Genomic DNA, 27,680 nt, shown 5'->3' on the forward strand with positions numbered 1-27,680 from the left:
GTAATGCGTTCAAGTGAGCCCGTGGTCGGTATTCTTCTGGAAGACCTTTATTTAATTCTTTATCTAATGTGCAAGTCGACCGAATGAACTAACACCCAACTAGCGTTTATAATTACGTCTATAGAAACTGTTTATCTAATGTTAACTGGATACTTTGCTTAATATTATAATCTCTAAGATAGTTAACAACTTGCCATTCTAAGATATATTCCGTTCACATTTTAATATGTTAATCTAATAGAGAATCTTAGCACGATTGCGGGTCAGAGAGCGCAACAACATTTCCACGTTTTCAACACACAAGACTACGGGCCAACTGAGATATATCTTATTAATAAATTAAGATTCGATTTAGTAATAATTAGTTCCAGCAATCTCGGAGACATGCTGTTAAATTAAACTATTCAAAGTAGTGAGTTCAAAAGTCATACATACCCGTGCATATTCATGTACATTTCTATTAATAACTAAAGTCTTACAAATATTGAGCACGAACGGTTAACGCTTCGCTTGAATAAAATAAATATATTGTGTGATAATAATCAATACCTTTATAATCAAAATTAAATCGAATACATCATTCCAAAGCAATACAATAATAATAACGTATTTATATCACGCGTACCCGTGCGGAGCGCTGAATGTGGAGATTCTTACTAAATATATTTATGTTATGATTAAAGTAAAAGGTCAAGTTCGGAAAACTGAGCGAGTAGTGAGCAGTTTACGGCGCTGGAACTAAAACAAGGTTCGCTGTTCAGGATTCCCAGAATTTCCGGCGCTGCACGCCTAACATGTGTTCGTATAAACATTACAGGCTCCGTGTAATGATGTAATAATGCAACACGCGATAGGTAATCGATGTGAAACGGAGCAAATACTGTTATGGGTTTGCGTATTATCATTATGAAACATTTATTGTCTCCCTTAAATAGCTTTAACAAAATGACCGCCTACCACCTACACACGTCCTCCCGTCCTCTCGTCTCAAGGAGAACGCTTGTAGCATATACCACCCAGCTTAACCACTGTGGTTGTATTATATACTTACGCAGACATAATTACATCCGACACTCGCAGTTTCCTCCAACTTCAAATCAAATCAAAATCCTATATTCAATTAAAAGCATTAATTCAATAAAATTTCTAATTAACAACTATGTACTACCGGCTTGCAACTGAGGACCCTATTCGCTGGCCCATCTCAGATTGTTCACGAACTCCTTTTAACGTGAGCACGCACGCACACGCTGGACATTGAAGCTATTTTCACTATTATTTACCTAGATAATGTCACTGAATACATGACTCTTTGCGGAAGGCGTTATTATATAATACTCATATATATAATTCGATATAGATATTAATAGATAAATATAATATTTTTCAATTACGTCGTCAAACGATGCATTTAGGATATAACGCGAGTCACGCTGATCAGACTGTAAGTCACCCGTAATAATAGGAACCGTAGGGCTTAAAAAAACACCAAACAGATCTCGGTGACATTACATCTATCTGTATTATAGCCATAAAAGTTGTACATGTAACATATACAACTTTTATGGCAATAATGACGTGGGCGTGCGATAATTAGATCGAATAGTACAGCACGTCTGATAAAGTTAATTTTAGCTTACACTATTATTACAAATGTTTTGGGATAAAAACTTATTTCTTTTTGGTATGGGTAGGTAATTTGAAAATTAAAACATAAATCAAAATTAAAATATTCTTTATTCAGGTTGGCTCATAAATTTTTTGGAATCGTCATTTTGCAGTGTTGAATTAAATGTGATATTTAATACTAAATAATTCGTGCAGATTCTGAAGTCATTTCGATAAACACTGAGTGTGTTACACACATATGTACTATAAAGAGCTTTATCTCTTTTGCTTTTAAATTTGCAATAAATAATTTAACTTTTTAAAAGTTCATAGTATAATTAATGTCAAAATATAAAAATGTACATAAAAAGGCTTGGAGGTGCTGGGATTTGAACCCAGGACTTTCAGCATGCGAAGCAGACACTCTACCACTGAGTTACACCCCCGGGTGCAAGCTTTTGCTAAAACGTATATTTGAATCTATCGAAAGCCTTAAAATTAAAAAAGAACATTTGCAAGTCTTAAAAAAGTCAATTCTATTTATTTATAAAATAATTGATAATTACAAACACTCACAATACATACACGATTAATAGTAAAAAAAACTTTCCTAGAATATATTTCATAACATAAAACAAAGCAGACGGACCGATTGTGTTACGAGATAATGAAAATGATAGAAATGAAAAGCCCTCTTAAGTATAATGCTTATAATACTCATAAAATAAGTATACCGATCGTATTGGGTTTAAGTACGAGTTAGTACGTATTATGTTTGTGCGTATATTGCGTACACCAGTGTGGTCTCAAATGATGTGTAGCGAGATAGCGCTAAACATGTTTTCTTTCTGCGTCACCTTATGAAGGCACCGAGGTTTCCTCCACAGCCCAGATGTAGGTTAAGCAAATAATAATTAAACTTGCATCTGGAACAAGTTTCGTTAACCACTAGTGATTTACTAACGATCTCAAATCGGGTGAAACACATTGTTTCAATTAATACCTCTTATTCAATTACATTTCAAATGAATAGGAAAAAAATGCCACATTAATGACAAAATATCCTGTGGAAGTACTTCCGCAATCAGTTACGCGACCGTGCTCTTGGGAATACTAAGAAGGCTCCAATATTCAAATCCATATGTGACTCAGTTCCCCTCGACTGTTTCCTCGCTGCCAGCGCGACCAATTTCGACCCACTGACACCCACCCACTGGAAAACTGGACAGAATTTGTAATTAAACTTATCACAGAGATAGAACATTGCGATACGTCAATCATCCATTGTACTTGGAACTAATTCTATTATTGACATTTAAAACAATCGTTTCGATGTGTGCAGCCTCACATTTGTGAAGCATAATGCCGGAATATGCTTAAGGCACCCACTCCACTAGTCAGTACACGTAGACCCGTTTTCAAAGTGAAATTTACAGGGTTGCAGCGAAACGAGTGTGTCATTATCATTTGCCATTATATCGGCGCGTTTGTTTCGGAACGCACAACTACAAATTACACAAACATGTTTTCATATTAAAACATGTGCATTAATTTAAAAGGCTTCACTGTGCAGTTGAAAGGTACGGAGAGGTACGCATTGTGTCCATGCTAATGCGGGCTCCACTGCCCTCTGTGGCAACGAAGGCGTTCAGAGCGTTGCATAACATTGCACGTAAGTAGGCGTCCCGCGAGGCCCATTTCAAAAAAGTGCATTTCATTTGAATAAACTTCACATATAATATTAAGTAACTGCCCGCAAATGGATGCTAAAATGTATTATTTTTCTTAGTGGTAATAACTAATTCTGATTTCACTATTTATATTATTTTTAGGTGTAAATGAAAACGTAATATGAAAAACTACATATATTTTGCTACTACGCAGAATAGGTATCGAGCTGATTTACAGATATCTTCGGTTCCTTAGAGATTCTGACCTATTAACTGTCCCTATTTACAGGTACTGATTACTTTTTTAACTATCGACTATCGACTAAACATTAATCGTTCAAATAAACATAGTATACACATTTTGTTAAATTTAGAATGCATTAAGGTTAACGCACCTAATCTTTTGTATCTCAGCGTCCTCAACAATGTAACAATTTCCAGCATCCAAAAGGAAACTTTACGCGACTCGTTTTAACGGCGGTTGTTATCCGGCGCTTATCTAATTTCGCATGATGTCACGCACGTACATGTGTATACATCTTTAACTATGAGTATGAGTAAACTGATTTTCTTTTGAAAACATTTATTTTTCTGTGCACACATCAAACGTCCCCTGCACCTCCTAAGGTTAGTATGCAGAAAGGCTATTTTAGCATTGACCCGAACAAACAGAACCAACCAAAAATTAAATATCAAATAACGAAAATCATTAAAAGCAGTTTGCGGGAACAAAATGTCCATGCAAACTACCTTTACATCGTCGTTTTCATTCAACGAGTATATTTATTTGTACGTTCGAGTAGATACGGCCATTCGGACTTCGGAGTGGTCTAGATTTGACGTCGGGACCTGGGACATCAAAGTGGAGGTAATTTAGAGGTAATCGAGCGTGTAATGGCTGTATCATTCATTGGGCGTGGGCGAGACAGATCAACGACTGCTGCGCAATGAACGAGACATAGTCCACTGAGCAAGACGGGGTGCGTATGTAGTCCAGTCCGTACTTATAGAGTATTGATTACACGAACTAGCTCGTTGATCGGCAGATAAACTGGCAGATGTTTCGACACTTTCCCCTCTGAGAACAATAGATCTGTCCGTAATACCCGCAATTGAATGACATCGTAACTTGAGATGAGAAACCAAAGAATATATTATATATGTTTTATTTAATTGTTTTATAAATAAATATATTTGTGTAAGAATGCTAATAAGTCGTATTTAAACGAATATTTTTGCTAATTACTTATTTCTATTTGTTTACATACCAAGATAAGTTTGGTGTTCCGTTGGTTGAAAAATTAAACCAGTATTCAAATATATATGAAAATATTAGAATCTAACGCACAGAATAACCTTTGATAATGTTTCTGTCAAATTATTCAGATGTTAAGATTACCATACACAAATATAAACCACTAAGTATCTTGCAAGACGAGTTGTATGAATGTTATGCATACGCCTGCTGTGTACGCAGAGGCTATCGAAGAAGGAACGCCAATTATGACGTTGAAAAAAATTAATATGTCCAATGTATATGCATATCAATCTTATATAGCGTTATCGACTCAACTTATCTACGAGTACAAGGAAGACGAAACAAAATAATATCTTATTATGATGTGATTCTAGATTATTCTACTGCAAGTTTAAAAAAGTTACTTATAAATTGTTACTCCCAAAGTTACACATCAGATATCAGATAATTACAAATTTAAAGTACAATGTTTTTAATGACAGATAAGTCATGTTATCTCTAATAACGTCTATGGTTTCATTCAGAATTACTACACTCTAAGAACTTATATTAATAAATGTATTTTATTGTTAACCAACAGTTTAATAAATAAGGCCGCTTTGATTTCATCGCTATACGGGGAACAGAACGGACAATAATCGACGTGGGCAACGTTCTAATTAATCAATCTTACATTACAGTCACACCTTAATTTACAATCATATGCGACGTATTTTAAGGCAAATATATAAATAACATACCAAAATACTTATTCATGAGAAAAAATATAAACCTATTTAGTCTTTTGTCTTGATTGGTACTTGGTGCCACCAAGTGAAACAAATACGGGGAAATAATTTAGAAATCTACAAAAATTGTAATTTGCGCTGGATTGGGCTGATGAAGATATATTTCTATATCCATGTATCAAACTTTCGTGAGAAACCATCAACTTTCAAATTAAGAGGATGTGAGCTATCACCATCATCGTGTCGCCCGAGTGGTCGCCGAAGAAAATGTAGGCCGGCGCTCCCCGGACACGTACTCGTGTGTAGTTACTCTTTGCATTTATTTCTGGTCGTGACGTATGACATAACTGTTTCGGTGTCGGTTCGCTCTCGGTGCTTCTCCATTGATACCTGGTTAAGTCAGACTCGAGATGGCAGAGTGATGAGAACGCGTACATCTTAACCGATGATTTCGGGTTCAAACCCAGGCAAGCACCACTGAATTTTCATGTGCTTAATTTGTGTTTATAATTCATCTCGTGCTCGGCGGTGAAGGAAAACATCGTGAGGAAACCGGCATGAGTCTAATTTCAACGAAATTCTACCATATATGAATCCACCAACCCGCATTGAAGCAGCGTGGTGGAATATGCTCTTTTCTCCTCAAAGGGAGAGGAGGCCTTAGCCCAGCAGTGGGAAATTTGCATGCTGTACATGTGTAAGTCAGGCTTGTGACAAATATTTCTTCTTCCCTAAGGTGAGCTCTGCACAACATTGATCACGCAATCCGTTCGATCTTTACCAAGTACGGTCATGGCTTATGTCGATTAAAATCTCATACCGAGAATTATTTTGTACGAAAAACAAATCCTAGATCAATTGATCGAAATTAGTCTGTGTTAAAAATACTAACTATTCCAAATTCAAATCCAAATATAAAGCTAGAATTTGGCCGTATACTATTTAATAAGATATACCGAATATATAATACAGCAAGTATTATAATCGACTCGGACTGGAGCCCGGCGCGGGCTGTGTGTTCCCCCGCACCGAGATAACCCATCTTACCGCAGGCTGTACGTCCTTTTCTCGCTCGGTCCAAATTGCAAAGTGAAACAGCACTTTTGCTAAAGAATACCCTTATAATGTATTGGTTATTTATTTTGATAAAGATTGACGCTGGTCGCTGTGTGACAAAACAAATACAATTTTTAAATTACTCGTATTATTTAATAAGATTTCAATATATATAAAGTCAACTGATCTTCTGTATTCTAACAAAAACATAAATTCTTAAATAAAAAAATAATATCGTAATGTGAAAGTTACACACAGTTTCTGTGATGTACTTTCCAGGGCAAGCAAAGTTATAACCAAAAAAAGTAAACACTGATTTCGAATTAACAGTAATTCCAAAAATAAGAATCAATCAAACTCCAAAGATTAGACTATTCATTTTAATTATTCATTGTAACATTACGAAATTTACAAGAGATAATAAACTCATACACAACAATAATTACGCTGGATTGATAACTTTCTTCTGTTTAAGTCGACTAAAACATAAGTGGTTTTGTTTTCTATCTCATTATTAAACTCTATACGGCGTGAGATTATTTTTTAAAAAACCTTTAGCTAAATAATGACTCCATGCGCTGATGACACTTAGCGCTGTCCCCGCGTTGCTGGCGATGATGTACATTGTATTATGCGTGTCTATTTCAGACACCCACCGAAAGATAATGTGTCGCTAGTCATTCACAGGTTCTATAATTAGCATGGAAGGTGCGTGAACGACCGGACGTGCCCGGTGAAGGCCGGCGCGAGCGCATCGCAGGTGACGAGGACGGGCCTGGCTGGGCGTCTGACGTACTCCCAATCGATCAGGAAACACCTTCATATGAAATACACGAATACTCGATTTCGTGAATTGCCACCCGACCTACCCTTAATGCGTTCATAATGAAGTTCCGGCTGCTACTCGAACGCTTGGTTATTCTTACTATAATCGCCGATAATAAATCATTAACGCAATTATCTCCATTAGTATTAATAACACGATCTCTAAGCGAACGTTCTAGCATTATATATCTGTGATCGTGCCTTCCACGTGCTTTACCTTCATATAAATCCATTTTGTAAATATATTTTAATCCTATATGATATTTGCTTGATCTTATGTGAATTCAATGACTATTGATAAATTCCACTTGTAATGGAATGACCTACTTACACTAGACCCAGACCTAGACATACCTCCGTGAAATCCTAATTTGGCGCGCTAAGGATGACATTTATATAAAGCCATAAAACTACTTACATTTTATTATAAGAAAATACAGTTACTGGATATTCCAGTACTTAAAATTACATGCAATTTTATATTAAATACATGTGTATTAGTTTAAGGTATTAAGTTTTGTATTGATAACACTTAATGACAAAATAATGATGACATTACAATTTTGCCAGCATTTCTAAATGTTATTTGACTCGCAACTATCTACTAGGAGGTCCAAATATACAATATTACGTCATAGGTATAAATTTGGACGATTCCCACGTCATACTTTTAATAATAGCGTAATACAATTACAATTAATTCTTTAAGGACCGCCGAGGTCTTGTTCTACTCAAAAGGAATCAACTTATCCTAATACGGCTAAGCGAGACCGGCTCAATAATCGATGAGAAAAACTTACTGCGATCTCTTGGTCATAGTAAAATACATTTTGTAATGAATACCATTTAAATAGAAGATCTATGTTCATAATTTTATAAAGCATCGCAATATTCCTTGTACAATTGTATATTCTCTGAATAGTTTTGATTATTTCTTCACAAGCGTATTTTAACTGAAAGGATTACAGTATCAAATATGAAGATAATTTTTTATTTGTAATTTTAATCAAACATTATTTTTTTATAATTATTCTGTCAAACACTCAGACTGAAAGCATTACAGATTAGTTTTACATTTGTTTTCATCTCGCTTTAAATAGAATAGACTTCTATTTTAAACGAGACTGATCCAACGGATTGAGATAACCAAGATTGTATAACTATCGTATAAAAAAATCGCCTAAAAAAGTTACCAAGCAAAGTGTTTCTTGAAGTCGCATTGCTGTAATTCATTTCAAAAAGGCATTTTATAATTCAATAGCCTTAATCTACGACATGATTATAACTTAGTATTCTATTGATCATGCGCAGCACCGTGAACGATAGTTATGCAATACGTCAATCGATACTGGTTGTATTCAAATTACTTGTAATAATCACTGCTTTAAGACAAGCATATGTTTTGGCGTAAGTAACTGCCTTATATTTCATTCAAACAATAGTTAATAAAAATACCATGTATAGCATTCACATGCATATTTAAAAGCACGTCCGTAATGTAAACGTTTCAGCGGAAAACTGTCGTTTCTATTATTGCAAGAGGTGAAAATTATCCTCTATATATAACTGAAGAGCGTAAAAAATGAACATTTTTTTAAATTGGTTAAAGCTAATAAATTATATGACTAATAAGTAAGTCAATTTATAAGTTATCAATTTAAGCTTACATACCACCATTTCCTACTAAAAGTAATGCTATGGACCTAAGACTCCCAGCGATATATAAAATCCTACGTAACACAAAAGTTAGTCGTCTGATACTCACATAGGCGCCCATTAATTTTGATTTATTTATTAAATCTACGCGAGAAGGAGATGAATCTTCCTATTAAGGAAGAAACCTTGTCCTAAATTGGACGATGCGTTTAAAAATATGTGTTATTATGTATTTGCCAGTTATCAGATGCCACGGTGTGTCGCGGCGCCAGCGCTCTGCCTCTATAAAAAACAAATAGAAATATTTGATGCGAACCATACATTAAAACATTTTAACAGAAATGAGAATTTCTAAAGAACATTCCGTTTTATTTATTGCTGTATACAAAACCTATTTAAGAATAATCACATAATTATATTGAGTTGAATAGTTTAGCGAAAACTTACCTATTTACCTCACCGTTTTTTTTATTTAAGCTCCCATTTAGTAAGCACTTCCATTCCATTATACTTCTAACATTACAGTTTTTACGTGGATGTATTTAGAAGTTGTTTGTTGAAATATGTTAGAGAGTCATATAAAGAACATTAAAAAATATCAAATTAGGGGTTTAAAATAAGCTTAAAATAATTTGTGTGGTAAGGAATTTTAAAATACCTTTTAATCATAGCCCAGTGAATGCAAATTAACGCACACAAGCGATATAAGAAAAGCTGGATCATTTTTTGTCCAGAGAACCAGAATTCAACGGGGAATGCTGCTAGCATGCTTGCCACTACACGCAGTATTTTTTTTTTAATTTCGCCAGTGTGTACTTCTTATGCAATAAAAATATCATTAAAAGAATAATAAGCTTAACACTAATTTAACGCGATAGTAAATAAATTAAAACGAATCGTAAGGATTCCGAGTTCCGAGTTGGACTACGAAACCCGAACCGTTAGGTCGGTGTGTTCGTTTTTTAATAACAATCAATAAATTTTGTTGGCCAAGTGATTAATCGTAAAACCCATTTGAATATCTAACATACGTACGTAGTCATTAGTCGGGATAGGAATGAAGATAAACGCTTCCTAATTCTAGTGGCTGAAGAAAATCATAGGTTGCAATGAGCCGTGAACTAAATTGTCTGCAAACATAAAACTCACATCTCGTAAATTGTTCTCAATTTAGTTTAGGTAAATACTAGGGAGTCTAGACATTCCTACCAGTCGTCGTTAACATCTATTTGCCAGTATTAATACGTAACTTAGCGTTGTTAATGAATATTTATTATAACACTAAACAGTTTCAATAATAATAAACAATATTTTTTTATAACATGATTCTATTTGATCCGTGCACTAAAGCGAACAATATTTAGTTAACTATTTATTGATTGTATAGTCACCGGTACCAAAAGTGTGTGCAAATTTTCAGCTCATTTCGTTCTGAACTCTTGCTTAGGCACTTTGATATATGTACAAGGTGGTCAGTGTGTTTCGAGCAGCCATGACAATGAGCAACGAAAGCCGACGCGGACGAGGGCAAGTTCCTTTAAAATTTATCACACGATTGGAAAAAAAGAGTATTTGGCATTAACGTGCCTGCGAATACTAAAGTATTATTTATACTGTTTTTTCCTGGCTTAAAATGTTTGACGCTTTGAGAACTTCAAAATTGTAACTAAACATCCGTCCGAAAGTTTATACTTTAAAAAGGTAATAATATATTCGAATGAAATGAGGTACTCGTCTGCGGTAGTGACTCATCTACTCGCGTGAAAAGCGAGAGGTCGTCCCTCGCCGGCAGGCAGCAGGCACTAGCGCAGTCGATCTATGTCCACACATCAGTATGTATAAAACATGCCATGAATCCCGATGAGACGTGGCGCCAAAGGTAACGCGCATGTCTAATAATTGCTCACGTGTTTAAGGCAATTCCATTACTTTGGAAAACCCTTTGCATACATAAAACTCTATAAACATTATATGATTGATATCATTTCATACGTAACATAGGCGGAAGTAGGTGTCACGATATACATATGTACTACTCTCAATGATTATTCATACATATTATGTATGTAATATATAATATAGATATATGTAATAACTATATGTATGTGTTATAAATCACATGTAATCAAATTAGGTATATATAAAATCTACATGAAAACCAACGAATACTGACTCCATGCTTTTATTGGGTACCCTTAACCCTTCAACTGTTTAATTGTACGTTTTTTAAACGAAACTCAAGCAGCCGTATAATACCTCCGCGTGTGGTGAACACAACATTCGATGGCAAGGTTTCGGTTCCGAGAAGGTACGTTAGATCCCTCGCTTGATACGATACGAGAGATTCAAAAATGTACGGCTGTACTGGCACCGGCCGCGCGGCCGCGCAAGCACAAAAAGACTACACTCTGACTGTTTCCTTTTAGATTACTCAGTCAGGGAAGGCAGAACTAAACCCGAGGAATGCGCTGCTTATAGCTTTACAATAATGTATCGGGGAACAAAAAATACCAGTAGTAGGGTTACTTGGAATAACCTCGCTCACCTTCCTTCTCAGTAAGTGTAATTAACAAAATAACTTCTTATGCCTCATAAACCTTTTGGTTGAAATATTTTGTCTTTATTATATTTATTTTATCACAGACTTGACTTATGTATAAATAAATAAAAATGGCTTGGATGATGATTAATATTGATTTTAGGATACAGAGTTCCTCAATTTGTACTCAGGTGCATGATGCAAATATTATCACTACATAGTATAAAGCCACTTCCCGCTGTCTGTCTTAGATCTGTAAAATTAAGCAACGGATTTTGATGCGGTTTTTTGAATAGATAGATTGATTCAAGAGGAAGGTTTATATGTATAATACATGCACAATATAGTAGAGAAATACTGACAGTGTTAGAGGTTCCTAATGTGATGTCGTAAACAAACACATTTTTTTGCGCTTACATTGCAAACACTGGCTGAAGCCTACGAGATAGAAAATAATGTAATTCAGTATTGAACACCTTAAAAAGGTCTACAAAAAAGTCTGTGATGGTATATATCTATCTATCTCGTAGTGGTAGCCCACGATAACCATTTATAATCCATTACTTTTACGAGAAATAATGGCTTATTTACGAAGCTATTTTAAGCAATACAGCATTAATCCTTATCCAATTAAGTATCTTAAATACATTGTGCATTTAATATAGACTAATATGGTCCTTTACAGCATGTAATTTAAATGAATCGTTTCGACAAAGATGTTAAGGATTTAAAATACAGAGACATAGCGGTTTGTATTGTATAATGACACAAAAGCTGTAAACGTTGTATATAAAGACATTCCGTAGTATATTTGGTATCAATATTGCACCCGCGCGAAGCCGGGCGGGTGTGTTTCTATATAAGTTGAACGAACTAGTCTTGAAACTTATTAATACCATCCTGTATCATGAAAACCAATTGGCGTTTAGATGTAAGACTTTTTTGTATCATTAGTAGAAAAATGGGTATTGACACCACAGAACTACATTGAAGAAATTAAAAGTATGTAATATCAAGGAATACATTACCAAGTCGGTCTCATCGCTTAATAGAGATTTCTTCCAGACACCTATGTTTATCTGAAAACATGAATTGGCTGGGTGGGTGGTGTTACTATTTATACACGCACATACGAGTCACTAACGGTTTTATTGTTTATATAAATAGATACGACTAATAATAATATGACAACACAAATACACTTAACGCATATAATAATATGTAAAATAAATACAGTAAAATATACTGATAAATACTACGTATAAAAACGGTTGTCGTCTCGAAGAAAACAATTTGTAATAATAAATGACATTCAGTTTTACCTACTGGCAACATTTATTAAAACTAACTAGATCGTGTGTGTTCAACATACATATAAACGAAACTTTATATTTACGTTAACAAATACTAAAAAATGATATAAATAATAAGCAATGCAATGCTAATAATCCTCATTATACGTAGTGTTTGTAAGTGTTTACGTTAAATAGATACTCGTAAGTAAAGTTAGTCAACATCCCACCGTTGCCAAAGGCTACCTTTCCTCTAAGTTATTGGATAACGATGGGCACGCGGACGTAGCCAGAAGCGCTGCCTTTTAGGTAACCCCGGAGGTGCTCATGACCATTTGTTGATATTACTAACCGTACTGACTATTATTAATAATATATTTTCACGATCCTGGATGTAACAGAATTTGTAATTATTATTGTTACCCCCACCACCGAACATGGAGGGAGAGAGGGACAAATTGTATACGAGGGGCAGTATTTAAGAGTATAAATTATGATTTATATTTTTATATTCGCCATATTGCACTGTAATCATTTTAACCGCTTGTTTGATGACTTAACAAAACAAAACAAAAGTTTCGTATAAGAGTAGGTTTCATTCGCTAATCTAACAAATAAGGAATTATTAAGAGAACTATGTATCTATACATTACTAATACCAATATATTACTCATTTATTAAATAAATCAATAAATAAATAATAACTTCCCGGTTAAACTTACATAGCTATTGAATTCAAATGACTTCTATGTATGCTTAACTATAATTCAATTATGTAAGATAAAATTGACATTTATAAGCAGCTTTGTCGTTTTATTTAGAAATAAATCAAGTTATTTGACATTTTACTTCTTACTCATATTATAAATGCGAAAATTTGGACTCAATAATCATTGTTACTCAATCACAACAAAACGGCTGAACGCATCTGAATAAAATTGCCACAAAAATAGGTTATACTCTGAAATAATTCATACGGCACTTTTTATACCTAACACCAGCCCCGACTATACGAGGACAGAACCACGAGTAGCAACTGGTATATAGTAATGTAAATGAACAAAAGGGTGCTGCATATTTAAAGGCATCCATATATATCCAAATATATCCAAACATATATATCCATATATATCCAAACTGCACTTGATGAAGTTAAAATACGGGAAGAGTATCCTAATATTGCCACTTTTAAAAACCCATACCTGACTTAAAATAAGAAAAGCCTCTAATTAAATTTAATAACACGTATGTGACAATTATTATAGTAATTAGTATAGGCACGCAGTTCGGTGAAGACGCTGAAACGGCTAACAGTCGGCCGTCGGCCGGTGACATCACAACTGGCGCCGCTCCGCGCCAATTGTCAGCAATTGTCTCGTGCCCAGTGGAGTTCGGCCCAAGCAAGCAACTCGCCGTCTAATTAAATTACTTAATAATTATATTGTCTTGTATTGAATAAACGACATCGTAAAACTACAATGGTAAACTTATCAAAAGTATTATTTTTTATTAGAACAAAATAATAAATAAACTAAGCAATGAGAATTAATTACCTACACAATACAAACGATGACTAAACGTTACCGAGATTTTGACATACCGGGAGTTTGGTTTAAGTCGACACTTCTTCATTATACTAAGTAGATGTACATATTCGGACTACTCGAATACAAATATTAAAATACTATACGTAACCGAAAGAATGAAATATCAATATGAAATCAGACGCGAAAATACGCACAAAATGTATATAACAAACTCAGAATCTAATCGAAATTAGTCTATAATAACAAGCAAGTAGGATGCAATTGTCTAAACAATACATATTATAACTCCCATATTGCGGTCATACCTGAGTTATTCCATATAACATGGTAAACAAATTAGCGTTAAACTACACCCACGCATTAAAAGGCGGTTTGGTACGAGTATACCAGGCTGGCGAACTTATTTTTGTTATTTTCGTTAATTTATAAATTACTCCTACAATTTACGAATACATATAATCTATTAGATTAACTTAGAGCCAGGGAGTCTAAAATTATTGAATGTAAAAAATATAGTACTAAAAAATTATTCCGAATATTAATATATGAATAAAAACGGCACTTAAAATTCCCTAGAAAAACTCTACACCCTACCTACATACCTACATGTTTTGATATCATTTATGATTATGTCCACCTGATCAATTTGACCACGGCAGCTAATGTTTCCCAAAAGTCACTGATATAAAAAGCCAACTCAGCTAAAGAGAGATCTGTCAGCTTCCAATTCCAGAATTTTACTAAGAATTTCTGAATAGAAAAGCCCATCATTGCTAGCTCTACTTGTGGCTAGAACTCCAAAACTCATAATCAGCACTGCAGCAGATCACGGGCCAACGAGATAGATATATGGTTACTGATTGTCGCCCAGCTAATTAGAGACCTACCAACCTTAGTGGTGTCATCCCGAGAGTAACATTGCCTGGAGGTCTCTGCGCTGCTTAACTTCCGACCCTGAATGAGTGCAAATATTGTCTTAATATTATCTTCATGGACGAGATTCTACTTTAATTATAATCAAAGCTCACATTGTCATGTAGGTAATAATGAAAGTTATTAACTACATTGCGCGTCAAAACCGGGAACAATGTTCAAATGAGAAAATAAACATCTGCCAAAGGGCATCGTTCTCATCGGACGAGGCATTTACATCAATTAGTTAACGTTTTCAGAGTAAAATACAACGAACCGAAATTTGATACGTACTTACGATGTTGTAGTTACACTACTGTCTCGTTAACCCTTAATTGGTTAAAGGAACATGACTGAGCGTTTGATTTATTAACGCGAGTTCGAGTTCGCTGTGCGTTAAGTAATAATAGCTATTAGTTATTACCCATCTTTGACGCCCTCGAGATAGCATTTGCTAGTGAATATCAAGGCTCATATTATATTTGTATGTTTTTAATTTCTTTGTTTTTTGAAGGTCCACGACAAATCGCTCACCAGATGGTAAATGGTCCCGCATACGGTCTGGCTTTACTTACGCAGTCAATGTGCCGTCAACCATGCAGTCTTGGACGTTGTGTTTCTTGTGCCTGTTATAACAATACTTCACTAACTCAAACTGGAAGACTATGCAAAATATTAATGTTTAGTGATACAATAACTGATGAGTGGCACCACGCAGGCGGGCTACAAGTAGACCTACCATTGCTAAAACGAATTATAAATACCATTAATGTTATATTTACTAGTCTCTACTCCTTACCTTATTCATTTATGAATCTCTTTTTCATCAAATCTAAAAAGATAATTTTGAATCAAAATTTTATTAAGTATCTTTTTGTAATGTTTCTTAGTAAATGATATTTTTATTTATCATTTCATTTAGCCATGTGCCCGATGAGATATCCCAAAATCCTACCGAATTGTCTTAAGTTTTGATTTTTTGGTAATCTTTATTTCTTATACTTCATTTTGCTGCGGTTACGGCACTCTATCAAATAAATCGTGAGAACAAAAAAATGTCTGCTGTATAAAGTTTAATTCTTGTACAAAAATTCATCCTGTTAGACCCACTGACTTAGTCAGTACGTTGTATTATATCAGTCACTCAATTTAAAATGCTATTATGTAGATAAACAACCGCGTCGAAAATAAAATAAAAACATTTTTTCTGAGAAATACCTTGGATTTATTAATTATGTTTTATGTAAGAGATTATTAGTTTATTACATTTTGAATATTAGTATCTCGCCATTAAATTTTTTATTTTTATTTAATTAGATATGATATAGATTATGCTTACAATTATTTCGAAACGTATTCGTAACCACTATCAGTATGTAATACTAGTTGCAGTAATCAAAACATTTTATTGACAGATTTTTCAACTTGGCCATAACTTTAAAACGTTGCTTGATTTTAACTAGTTATTAATAGCCATCACTAATTACAAATTTCAAGAAAAAATATAGGCAAACTATAAATTAACATAATTTAAAATTAATTTAAAAGACTTGACAGGCTATAGATATAAAATTGGCATAAAATAACCGTAAGGAAAACGTTGCTTCAATTCGCAGAAGTCACATTTGATGAGAAGGTTGCGAATAAAGTGCCACGAAATAAAAACATTGATTTATTAATAAACGCATTGTCTTTATGATGATATTCTCCTGACTTATTTGACCACGGCGAATTATCACCTGTGCACAGCTGTGTGTACATACACAGGCACGTTTTCTTTTTGCTCACTCCCAGTCTACTAGTCCGATGGCAATACTGTGTCGTATATCGAATAAAGAATATTTTGATTTAATATTGGTGTTACAAAAACAGTAATAACACTCATCTGCTGGGATTTGAACTTCGAATAGTCTTTTTATTATTTTATCCACATTTAACACTCATAATAATAAAAGCACCGATGGTATGCAGTAAGTGACGCCATCTAGTCTTCGTATTGGGAAATGCATAAAAGGCGAAAGTAATATTCTCCTCATTATGACCGGCAGTTGTTATATTATGCTAAAACGGGTAGACTTGCGCAAACTTTAATACAATAAACTCATATTATCTGTGTATATTATATCTGATACATCTCTGGCAAAGCGCCAAGCCTGTTTTCTAAAATAGATGAAAATGCAAGTTTGCAAATTACAATACCACTGCTTTATCTGACCGACATGTATGTTATAACATTACATGTAAAACAAATTGTCCTTATTATTAACATATATTTAATTGTTTTTATTTTAAATACAAGTAGTAAGTATACATTAGTTATATTTTAGTGTTATAACTTTATCATAAAAATTCTCATTCGATTAAAATTAAATCATAATTCAAAAATATATATATTATTCTGAGTTAAAATCAATCGATAGAAAACAATATTAACCTAACGCTTTAATGAACTTGCTACAGTAGGTACTACATACAGATATGTTTTCTCTATAATCATTGCCAACTTTTCGGTTCGTATGAAAATAGCCCGGTCGTCAAGAATACTAATGCCCCACTGACCGCGATGGGGAAAACGGAAATCGAATTTTTATCCCTTAATAAATTAATTTGACATTTTTAAATTATAATGGAGCCATTTACATCAGGATGAAACATTAGATAGAATTGGAAACCCTTTAATAATTTTAAACAAAATAACCTCGTATTTGTAATATCTTCATATATATATATATAGACGTTTAAAAAATAGGGCTTGACCTTAGGGACCGTGGATGTCTAAGTTATGCCTGTCATTTTAGTTCTATAATAGATCCTACACAAATGTCTAGCTCTACCTCCAGGATGGCAACTTATTTACAGTTAGATGCGACTCTTGCTCATGTTAATTTTTTTCTAAGATTATCAACGGCTGACACAAGACGCACAATTATTCTCCTTATAAATATTGCTTTAATAGGTATTGATTAGTGATATTTCAAATTGAACTCAAAAAGTCTCAATTATTCTAATTATAAAATGTATGTATATAAGTTTAGTAGTATTTTCAGTATCCTATGCTCTTCAACAAACCGCATTGGAATAAACTTCAATCTCTCCTCCTCTCCTGTCCAGCAGTCTACTATGTTTTACTATGAGGATTTCTATCAACAGAATCACATCCTTTTTTTCCAGAAGATTTGTCTTTTGTTTTTTTTTTGTTGTTTGTTTTGATTTTGAAGATGATGAAATTATTCAAAACGACCATCCTGTCATTTAACAATTGAACATATGGGAAGACGGAGAAGGGACGATAGTTATCATATTGGCACTCAAGTTTTGGTCGCCACGGTGATCGCTTGAACAGAATAAAAATTGATGTACTCCAATAGCATCTTGCGGCGAGTTCGAACAAGGTAGAATGGCTATACGGATGCTGTCAGACTGTATTTTAGTGATTTCCATCACTATACGATTCATTTTGTTGATTCATACTCAATAGTGTGCGACAAACATATCGCGTCACAAGCACACTGAGTGAATATAAAAAATGTGGGTGAACTAAGGTAAAGTAAGGCGTAAGAAGTTCTACTTCTTCGCTGTTATTAAAAAAAATATTTAATAATATGCAAATAATTAATTACAATAAAATAATAATAACCTGCTCGTAAATAATAATAAAAATAATAAACATAACAATTTATATTTTTTATAATAATTATTTTTATAATAAACCTATTCATTCACTACCACTAACACTTACTTACAAATTAAGTTATTCACAATTTAAATTTGCAATAAAATAACATTGTAAAATTAAATAAGATGAGGTATGAAGTTATTTATTACGTGTCTTGACATTTAATTGGCGGTATAGTGAGCAACTTCATCACTTAAATTTTCATATCATGATATCACTCTATACGCAAGCAAATGCAATGAAAAAGTATACATTTATACATTGTACCAACTATTATAGTGACAGGACAAACGATATCTATTCTATTAATCACAAACAGATATTTAATAGCAATATCCACTTTTATTTATATAACTCAACTAGACTTTTAGGTAACGGCTTTTTAAAGCTCGTAAACTGAAATTAATAAATTTAAAGGAGCTATTTTATTATTTTAAGAACATAAAATATAATTAATCTTATTAGAGACTTTTACAATACGATTCTTAACCAAACTAGTAAATAAGCAAATCTACATTTTACGCATTCTTAAATGATAAAAATAAATTTGGTTGATTTATGTTACATAATTATAACATTTTCACTTGCTTAATAATAGTCTTGAATTTTAGTCATATCGCTTTAAGCGATGTTAGTTAATATTTAAAACAAATACTATTCCTCGAAGCCAGACCAAAAAAAAGAAAATTATCTATGGATCGTGTTTTCCTTGCAGGTTATTGGTAGCAACAGTTAAAACGGAATTTTAATTGGTTCTTATATCTTTTATGTTTTGATTTGCCAATGACTAAAGAGATTGTAAACGGAAACAAACCATGTGCTAAGTGCTAACATGGCGATTTTTCTTGATCATCAACATCATTCATAGCAAATCGTTCTAATAATGTTCGATTTTTATGGGATTGGCATTTGATGTCCAGTATTTTATACTTTTTGACCTATTTTCATCGTTTTGTACATCATAAAATTGACGTGTAAGCATGAGTGTCGACGCGTATGGTCCAAGTTCTCAAACGTTGACATTCTTGGACACTGAGGAAGCTGATCTTATCGGTGCTGATACCCAAGGATCAGAATTTGAATTTACTGATTTCACTCTTCCATCGCAAAGCCAAACACAGGCATCCCAACACGATCATGGACTAACAACATCCAGCCAAGTGAGTGAACTTTTCCTCTTAGCATTTGCATAACCTAATTTAAACAACTTGTATGCATATTGTTAATCTTATTCATGCTTCGATTTGTAGGTGAACGGCCTTGGACGGACAGATCTTAACTCGAAACTTTCAAGTGTAGGGAATACTATAGCGGAATTGCAATTTGAGGAAGAAGATGAAGCACTGTACAGTAGCAAGGAACTGCCAGATCATGCGTGCAAATATTGTGGTATTCACGATCCTGCAACCGTTGTTATGTGCAATATATGTAACAAATGGTAAGGCCGAACATTATTTAACTTATATAAGTTACACTGCTTTCACCAATACTCATAAATTTTAAACAAAAATCTTATTAATCATTATTTTAAAACAAAAGTGACTATTATTTGCCTCATACAATAAAAATTGTTTTCATTTAATTAACTTTGCTATGTATATGTTATTCTAGGTTTTGTAATGGACGAGGTAATACCTCTGGATCACACATAATTAACCATCTTGTAAGAGCTAAACACAAGGAAGCAGCACTCCACCGTGACGGACCTCTTGGAGAAACATTACTGGAATGTTATTCCTGTGGTGCACGGAATGTTTTTGTTCTCGGTTTTATACCAGCCAAGGCTGATTCAGTTGTTGTACTTCTGTGTCGGTAAGTTAATATCAACATAGCCAATTGCAATTTGTTTGTTCATTATGTAGTTTAAAATAATCATAAAGATATACAAAGTACATGAAATAAAAACTAAATAACATTAAAAACAAGTAATATAATTATCATAAAAAGAAATGTGTTCATCGATGATAAGTGATTCTTATGTTCTGAGTATTGTACATTGCAATTTTGGTTACTAATATTTACTTATTGGTTTTTCTCAATTGTTTGATGTTGTCTGATATGAACAGTGTAATCTTCACTTTCTACTGAATATGAAATCATACAATTCCCAGACAACCAGTGGTCTCTTAAGAAATGCATTCTTTACAAAGAAATTATCATACTTGTGGCTGTAAATAAGTACATTACACATAATTTGTTATATGCATTATAATTTAAAAATTTTAATAATCAAATATACATATATTGTTTACATTTATCCCCATTTTAAGGTATATAGTATTTAATAAATAATAAATAAATATTGGACAACATTACATACATTACTCTGTTCCCAATGTAAGTAGCTAAAGCACTTGTGTTATGGGAAATCAGAAGTAACGACGGTACCACAAATACCCAGACCCAAGACAACATAGAAAATTAATGAACATTTTCTACATTGACTTGGCCGGGAATCGAACCTGCGACCTCAGAGTAGCGTACCCATGAAAACCGATGTACACACTACTTGACCATGGAGGTCGTCCAAGTATTTGCTCTCCAAAAAGTGATAAAAGCTCAAGCTTGTGCTAGGAATGGGGTCGACAATAGGCCAAGTTGCTACCTTGGGCTATTGTTGTTCCCATTGGATTGAATCTGCGACTTTTACTATACTAGGCAACCTCTGAACTATTTTGTGTATTAATGCTTGATTTTAAGATTGAAATGTAATTTTTTTTCTTTTAATAATGAAACAACAACTAATGCCTTTTAAAGTCTTTAGTGAAGCCAAATATTATAAGATACTACTATACTCTACTACTTTAGAAGTTTCTATTACTCTAATTAAAACTCAAAACTACTTTAGGGTTAGTTTAAAAAGAGTTAAAACTAATTCTATACTTTTTAGTTTAAACTTAACCTTAAATCAAAATAACATTTATTTTGATTATAAAGTTTAAGTTAAACTACAATACAAATTCAGTTTTACATGAACTATAATATAAGTATTAATTATTAAATATAAATGGATATTTACTTCATTAATATATTTTACACATACTGCTATTGGTTGTTTTGGTCTCTTATAAAAATATTCCTTATTTTTAAAGTAACACAATATATTTGCAATCCTTATTGTTTATTATAATAAAATAACTTACCCTTGTTTGATTTTAGTCAGCCCTGTGCCGCACAAAGTTCTCTTAAAGATATGAATTGGGATCAAGAACAATGGAAACCATTAATTTGTAAGTTTTAATATTATAGATAATGCTTGGATACAAGTCAAATATATATTAATTCCTTTTATTCATATTTCTTAAACAGCTGATCGTGCCTTCCTGTCGTGGCTCGTGAAAGTACCATCAGAAGCTGAACAAATGAGAGCTCGTCAAGTAAGTATTTACATGTATTATTAAAGTTGAAACTACTGTGTGAACATTATATTTCATAGTTGTTTAATATATTTATATGTTTAATATACACATTGTGAGGTGATTAAGAAATTTTAAATAGTAGATTATCAATAGTTTTACTTATGTAAAAAAAATATTTTTAATATTAATACTTTACAGGTAACACCGCAACAAATAGGACGACTTGAAGAACTTTGGCGTGACAACGTCGATGCCACTTTTCAAGACTTAGAAAAGCCTGGAGTGGACGAGGAACCCCATCAAGTTCTGTTAAGGTAGTACTTTTCTTAAATAATTACAACTTTACAAATTCTGTCCTTTTAAGACAGGCAATGCAATGTACATAACATTTGGTTTTAAATGATGAGCACCCAGTTCAAGTTTTCCTGTTTATTCACTTATACTTATTGCTTAATAATAACATGAACGTATTTTGTGCAACAACAATACATACTGATGTTTAGGTACACTTACTGTCAATTATTAGCATAAAACATTTAAAAAATTAGTAAACAATATAAACAATTTTTATTTTATTACAATTAACGAAAACTGACGAAAAAAATCTTACGTTAATATATTTGCACACATAAAATGTAGGACTAAAATCATATATTGCACATAAATTATGCATTTATCCTTATACGTAGTCACCTAATACCCTACAACATGCGTCCCAATGACCTCGAAACCAGGGTTCAAGTCTCTTAGCTCTAAAATACGAAGGGAAAAGGGAGATGGGAATGGGAAAATAAAAATCTATTATCGTCACTGTTGTTACACACTTATGTTCTAAACCTACACTGCTATAACAGGTACGAAGATGGATACCAATATCAGAATATCTTCGGTCCGCTTGTGAAATTAGAAGCTGATTATGATAAGAGACTCAAGGAGTCACAAACGCAAGAAGGAATAGAGGTGCGCTGGGATGTCGGCCTCAACAAGAAAACCATCGCGTACTTCACGCTCGCCAAGACCGACAGCGACATGAAACTCATGCACGGGGACGAACTGAGACTGAGGTACCAGGATGAATACATATATATTTATTTTTCAATAACTGTTAAACTCATGGTAGTAAGTTTCGTTTTCATTTAATTTTATTGACAGATATGTCGGTGAGCTGCACAAAGCCTGGTCTGGTGTTGGTCACGTAATCAAAGTGCCCGATAATTATGGAGACGATGTCGGTCTGGAGCTGAAGAGTGGAGCCGGAGCTCCCCTTGACTGCACTTCCAATTTCGTAGTCGATTTTATCTGGAAGAGTACTTCTTTTGACAGGTACATAAGAAATTCATTTCGTATATAAACCGTAACTGATTATTTAGTTCTAAACATTATACAGGTGACTTAAATGGTAACCTTCATTTAAGAATATTTAAATAATTTGATAATGGTCTGTAAGTTTGGACATGAAATGTAATTAATGAATACTAAGATTTAACTTAAATATAATATGTCAGAGGAAAGAGTTTTTCTAATAATAATCATAAATATTTCCAGGATGCAGTTGGCTCTGCGCAAGTTCGCGGTGGACGATTCGTCGGTTTCGGGCTACATATACCGCCGCCTCTTGGGACACGAAGTGGAGGAAGTCCTGTTTCGCGTTCACCTACCGAAACACTTCAGTGCGCCGAACCTACCAGACCTCAACAGGTCTCAGGTATGGTAATCGTTTTATTCTCTTATGCATATATAACACTGCTACCTACCGCCGACCCGACTGCATAGACCGCACCGACCGGTTACGACCGTAGCTTATAAGGCTGCCGACCCTGATGTCCTGGGCTCAAACCTCAGGTAGGTCCTCAGTCAAAAAGCCCAAAATTTGGGAAGTAGACAAGGTTATCTAACGTCCGTTCGACCATCATCGCCATATATATAATACCTATTATTCATATAAATGTAGTAAAACGGTTTTTTTATATTGTACCTCACATAATATTTTACCTGTATAATATATTAGCAGCATTGAAAAATATTACTGATAATACTTTTAAATATTTTATAATACCATTGAATTTTAAATTTGTTTTCAGGTATATGCTGTCAAGCATGCACTTCAACGCCCTCTCTCCTTGATTCAAGGCCCTCCAGGAACAGGCAAGACCGTCACATCGGCGACTATTGTGTATCAACTTGTTCGGCAAAATGGTGGTCCAGTACTTGTATGTGCACCGTCCAATACTGCCGTCGACCAACTCACCGAGAAAATCCATAGAACCGGCCTTAAAGTAGTCCGCCTGTGCGCCAAATCAAGAGAAGCTATGGAGTCTTCCGTATCGTTCTTGGCACTACACGAACAGGCTCGTGCCCTGGGCTCAGCCGACAGCGAGCTGCGCAAGTTGACGAGGTTAAAAGAAGAAGCTGGCGAATTATCTGCTGCCGATGAGAGACGCTATCGTGCACTTCGTCGTGCTGCAGAGAGACGACTCCTGGATGCTGCCGACGTCGTTTGCACCACCTGTGTCGGGGCAGGGGATCCGAGAGTCGCTCGAATGCGTTTCCAGTCTATCCTGATAGACGAGGGCATGCAGTCCACTGAGCCAGAATGTATGGTACCAGTGGTGCTCGGAGCCAGACAACTGATTCTCGTCGGTGATCATTGTCAGCTGGGACCCGTCGTCATGTGCAAGAAAGCCGCTAAAGCGGGTCTGAGCCAGAGTCTGTTCGAGAGACTTGTGGTCCTTGGTATTCGTCCTTTTAGATTAGAGGTACAATATCGTATGCATCCTGAACTCTCGCGTTTTCCGTCTGATTTCTTTTACGAGGGTTCCCTTCAAAATGGAGTAAGTGCAGAAGAAAGACGTTTACACAAAATCGATTTTCCTTGGCCCCGACCGGATAGACCGATGTTCTTTTACGTAACTCAAGGCCAGGAAGAGATAGCCGGCTCGGGAACTTCCTACTTAAACCGAACGGAAGCGGCGAACGTAGAAAAACTTACGACCCGCTTTTTAAAAGCCGGCGTCCGCCCGGAACAGATCGGCATCATAACGCCGTACGAGGGACAACGATCGTATCTCGTGCAACATATGCAGTATCAGGGAAGCCTGCACGCCAAACTCTACCAGGAGATCGAAGTGGCCAGCGTCGACGCCTTCCAGGGTCGAGAGAAAGATATCATAATCATGTCCTGCGTCCGCTCGAACGAGCACCAGGGCATAGGGTTCCTGAGCGACCCGCGACGCCTGAACGTCGCGCTGACGCGGGCCAAGTACGGCCTCATCGTGGTCGGCAACCCCAAGGTGCTCAGCAAGCAGCCGCTGTGGAACCACCTGCTCGCCTTCTACAAGGAGCGGCGCGTGCTCACCGAGGGCCCGCTGTCCAACCTCAAGGAGTCCGCCATCCAGTTCGCGAAGCCCAAGAAGCTCGTGAACGCGCACAACCCCGGCTCGCACTTCATGTCCACGTCCATGTTCGACGCGCGCGAGGCCATGGTGCCCGGCTCCGTGTACGACCGCGCGCGGCCGCCGCGCGACCCGCTGGCCTACGTGGGCCCCGAGCGCGCCGCCGCCGCGCCCGTGCCCGCCGCCGCCTTCGCCGCCTTCGCCGCGCCGCGCGCGCGCCCGCCCGCCGAGCCGCCGCGCGCGCGCCGCCGCCCGCCGCGCCTCTCGCAGGAGCCGCTGTCGCAGCAGCCGCCGCTGTCGCTGTCGCAGGGCGCCTCGCAGCCCGACTTCAGCCAGGAGTCGGCCGCGCCCGACTGCCCGTCGCAGCCGGACGGGCTGCTGTCGCAGGACTCCTCGTACCAGGGCGGCTTCCGCGCGCGCGCCGGCCAGTACTGAGCGCCGACCTCGCAGTTCCGGGGTGGACGACACGCTGCTGACGAGAGCGACTCGGCCGGGCTCGCCGCGGACCGGCGGCCGGCGCGCCGCGCGGGAGGTGCCTTCGCGGTGGATTCGATTCTCACGCGCGAGGAAAATTATAATAAATTACAGGAATAGATATAGAGATGTTTGATCAAATATTCGGGAATTACACACATTGACACATAGTAGTATCGGACCCGCCGGGCGGCCCGGCTGATGGGCGGACTCGCTCCCGCGGGTCGACGACCTTCGGCGCTAAATTCGTTTAAACTCGTGATTCGATAATCGTACACTGTCCCTGAGCGGATACCGTTACCGCTACCGTTTTGAATCCGAAGTACGGAATCATCAACATTCGCCCTTCAGTAGTTAACTTGTTTACTTCCAAACGAAAACATACAGAGGAAAGGATAGCGTGGTAGAACTGTACTCAATTAGGGCATCTATTTCGTGGTTTTGTTTCCATTATTCATTATCCTTGGTATAAGCAATCATTAAAATCAATGCTCCGTATTAGACAATATTCAGCAATAAATGCTTGTTGTTTTTCCTTCATAAACTAGGATGTTATTGTTTCACAAAAACTGAATATATACTATGTCATATGTCATTGAGGGTACAGAGTAACAAAAATTAGACAATGTGTTAATAATATCATATGTATAGTCGTTAGTCGTAATCCAACACAACATGACCTATTGTTATGTTTTAATGTCTTCATTTTTTGTTTAAAAACCTTACACTGAAATCGATGTTCATATTTACATATGAAACTAATTCAAACTATTACGATTATTTGTATTTACATGTTTGTACAATTGATAATAATAACTAATCAAAGATTTAATTAACATCTTATATCGGTTCTGACATTCAGAAATTTTACCTCATTTTATTTAGTATAGATTTACCGAGTAATTCCATATTCAAATATAAGGTTTTTTAAATGTTGTAATTTTTTATCGACAGAACTGTTTCTAAAATAAAATATAACTCACTTGATTGGATTACTAAATTGAATTTTTTATTTATATTGTATTGGTAAGTGAACACACAACCCATTCTGATAGAATTATGTTACAAATGATAATGCTCAATGTTTTATTACTTTGTGAAGGAAAAATCAATAAAGACATCCATAAAAAAACTCGTTATTTTTTTTTATAATATTCGTCAATACACAAACAGACTTCATATCCTTCCTCATATAAAATAATATAATACCGCATCTTAATCATCCCCGTACGAAACATCCCATCCCTTTATACATCGTATCACACCTGTACCGTATACGTTGTAATTGGGATGCGATATAAAAAAGTATCGATCCACAGGGAATTCTTTTTTAAAAGGTTTATACGTAATAAGCTTTTACACATTTGGCTCTGATCAGCTTATAGTAGTCTCAATCAACAGCTCTAGTATTATAAAAAAGATTGTTTTATGGGCTACGATTTCATCATTCCTATTAACATAAGCGAATTGTTAATCTTATTTAAATTATTATGCACAAATAAAACAATGCCACCAGACTGATACGATATATTGAAGTGTATCGTGTAGTGCTGATCACATTCTGATTATCACTTCCTACCTAGGAATATCCATCAACTGACTCATTTAAAAGAATTTAAGAAACTATTTTTATCTAGTATTATATCACTTAGTACAATAACATATTTTGCTATATATATACTCGCAAA

The 27,680-nt window shown here is 35.3% G+C and overlaps 1 protein-coding gene and 1 non-coding gene across 2 annotated transcripts; one reads left to right on the plus strand and one right to left on the minus strand.

The window, feature by feature from the left end:
• Positions 1–1,982: 1,982 nt before the first annotated feature.
• Trnaa-cgc (transfer RNA alanine (anticodon CGC)) lies at positions 1,983–2,054 on the minus strand. The gene has a single exon. It is a non-coding gene; the product is annotated as a tRNA-Ala (tRNA).
• A 17,504-nt stretch (positions 2,055–19,558) lies between these two features.
• Positions 19,559–27,124, plus strand: LOC113398554 (regulator of nonsense transcripts 1). The gene is made up of 10 exons (XM_064216988.1): positions 19,559–19,927; positions 20,018–20,205; positions 20,379–20,579; positions 21,927–21,997; positions 22,077–22,144; positions 22,325–22,440; positions 22,981–23,190; positions 23,279–23,449; positions 23,672–23,831; positions 24,208–27,124. Exons 1-10 carry the CDS (start codon positions 19,748–19,750, stop codon positions 25,951–25,953), a joined length of 3,111 nt encoding a protein of 1,036 aa, XP_064073058.1. The 5' UTR covers positions 19,559–19,747; the 3' UTR covers positions 25,954–27,124.
• Positions 27,125–27,680: the final 556 nt, after the last annotated feature.

Source organism: Vanessa tameamea, chromosome 14, assembly GCF_037043105.1.
Source record: "Vanessa tameamea isolate UH-Manoa-2023 chromosome 14, ilVanTame1 primary haplotype, whole genome shotgun sequence".
NCBI lineage: Eukaryota > Metazoa > Arthropoda > Insecta > Lepidoptera > Nymphalidae > Vanessa > Vanessa tameamea.

What these genes read in the sequence shown, in the direction of transcription:
- LOC113398554 (XM_064216988.1), top strand. Translation starts at nt 19,748, where the DNA reads ATGAGTGTCGACGCGTATGGTCCAAGTTCTCAAACGTTGACATTCTTG. An exon ending in TGCAATATATGTAACAAATG is followed by an intron (nt 20,206 to 20,378) that starts GTAAGGCCGAAC and finishes ATGTTATTCTAG; the next exon opens with GTTTTGTAATGGACGAGGTA. An exon ending in GGGGACGAACTGAGACTGAG is followed by an intron (nt 23,191 to 23,278) that starts GTACCAGGATGA and finishes TTTTATTGACAG; the next exon opens with ATATGTCGGTGAGCTGCACA.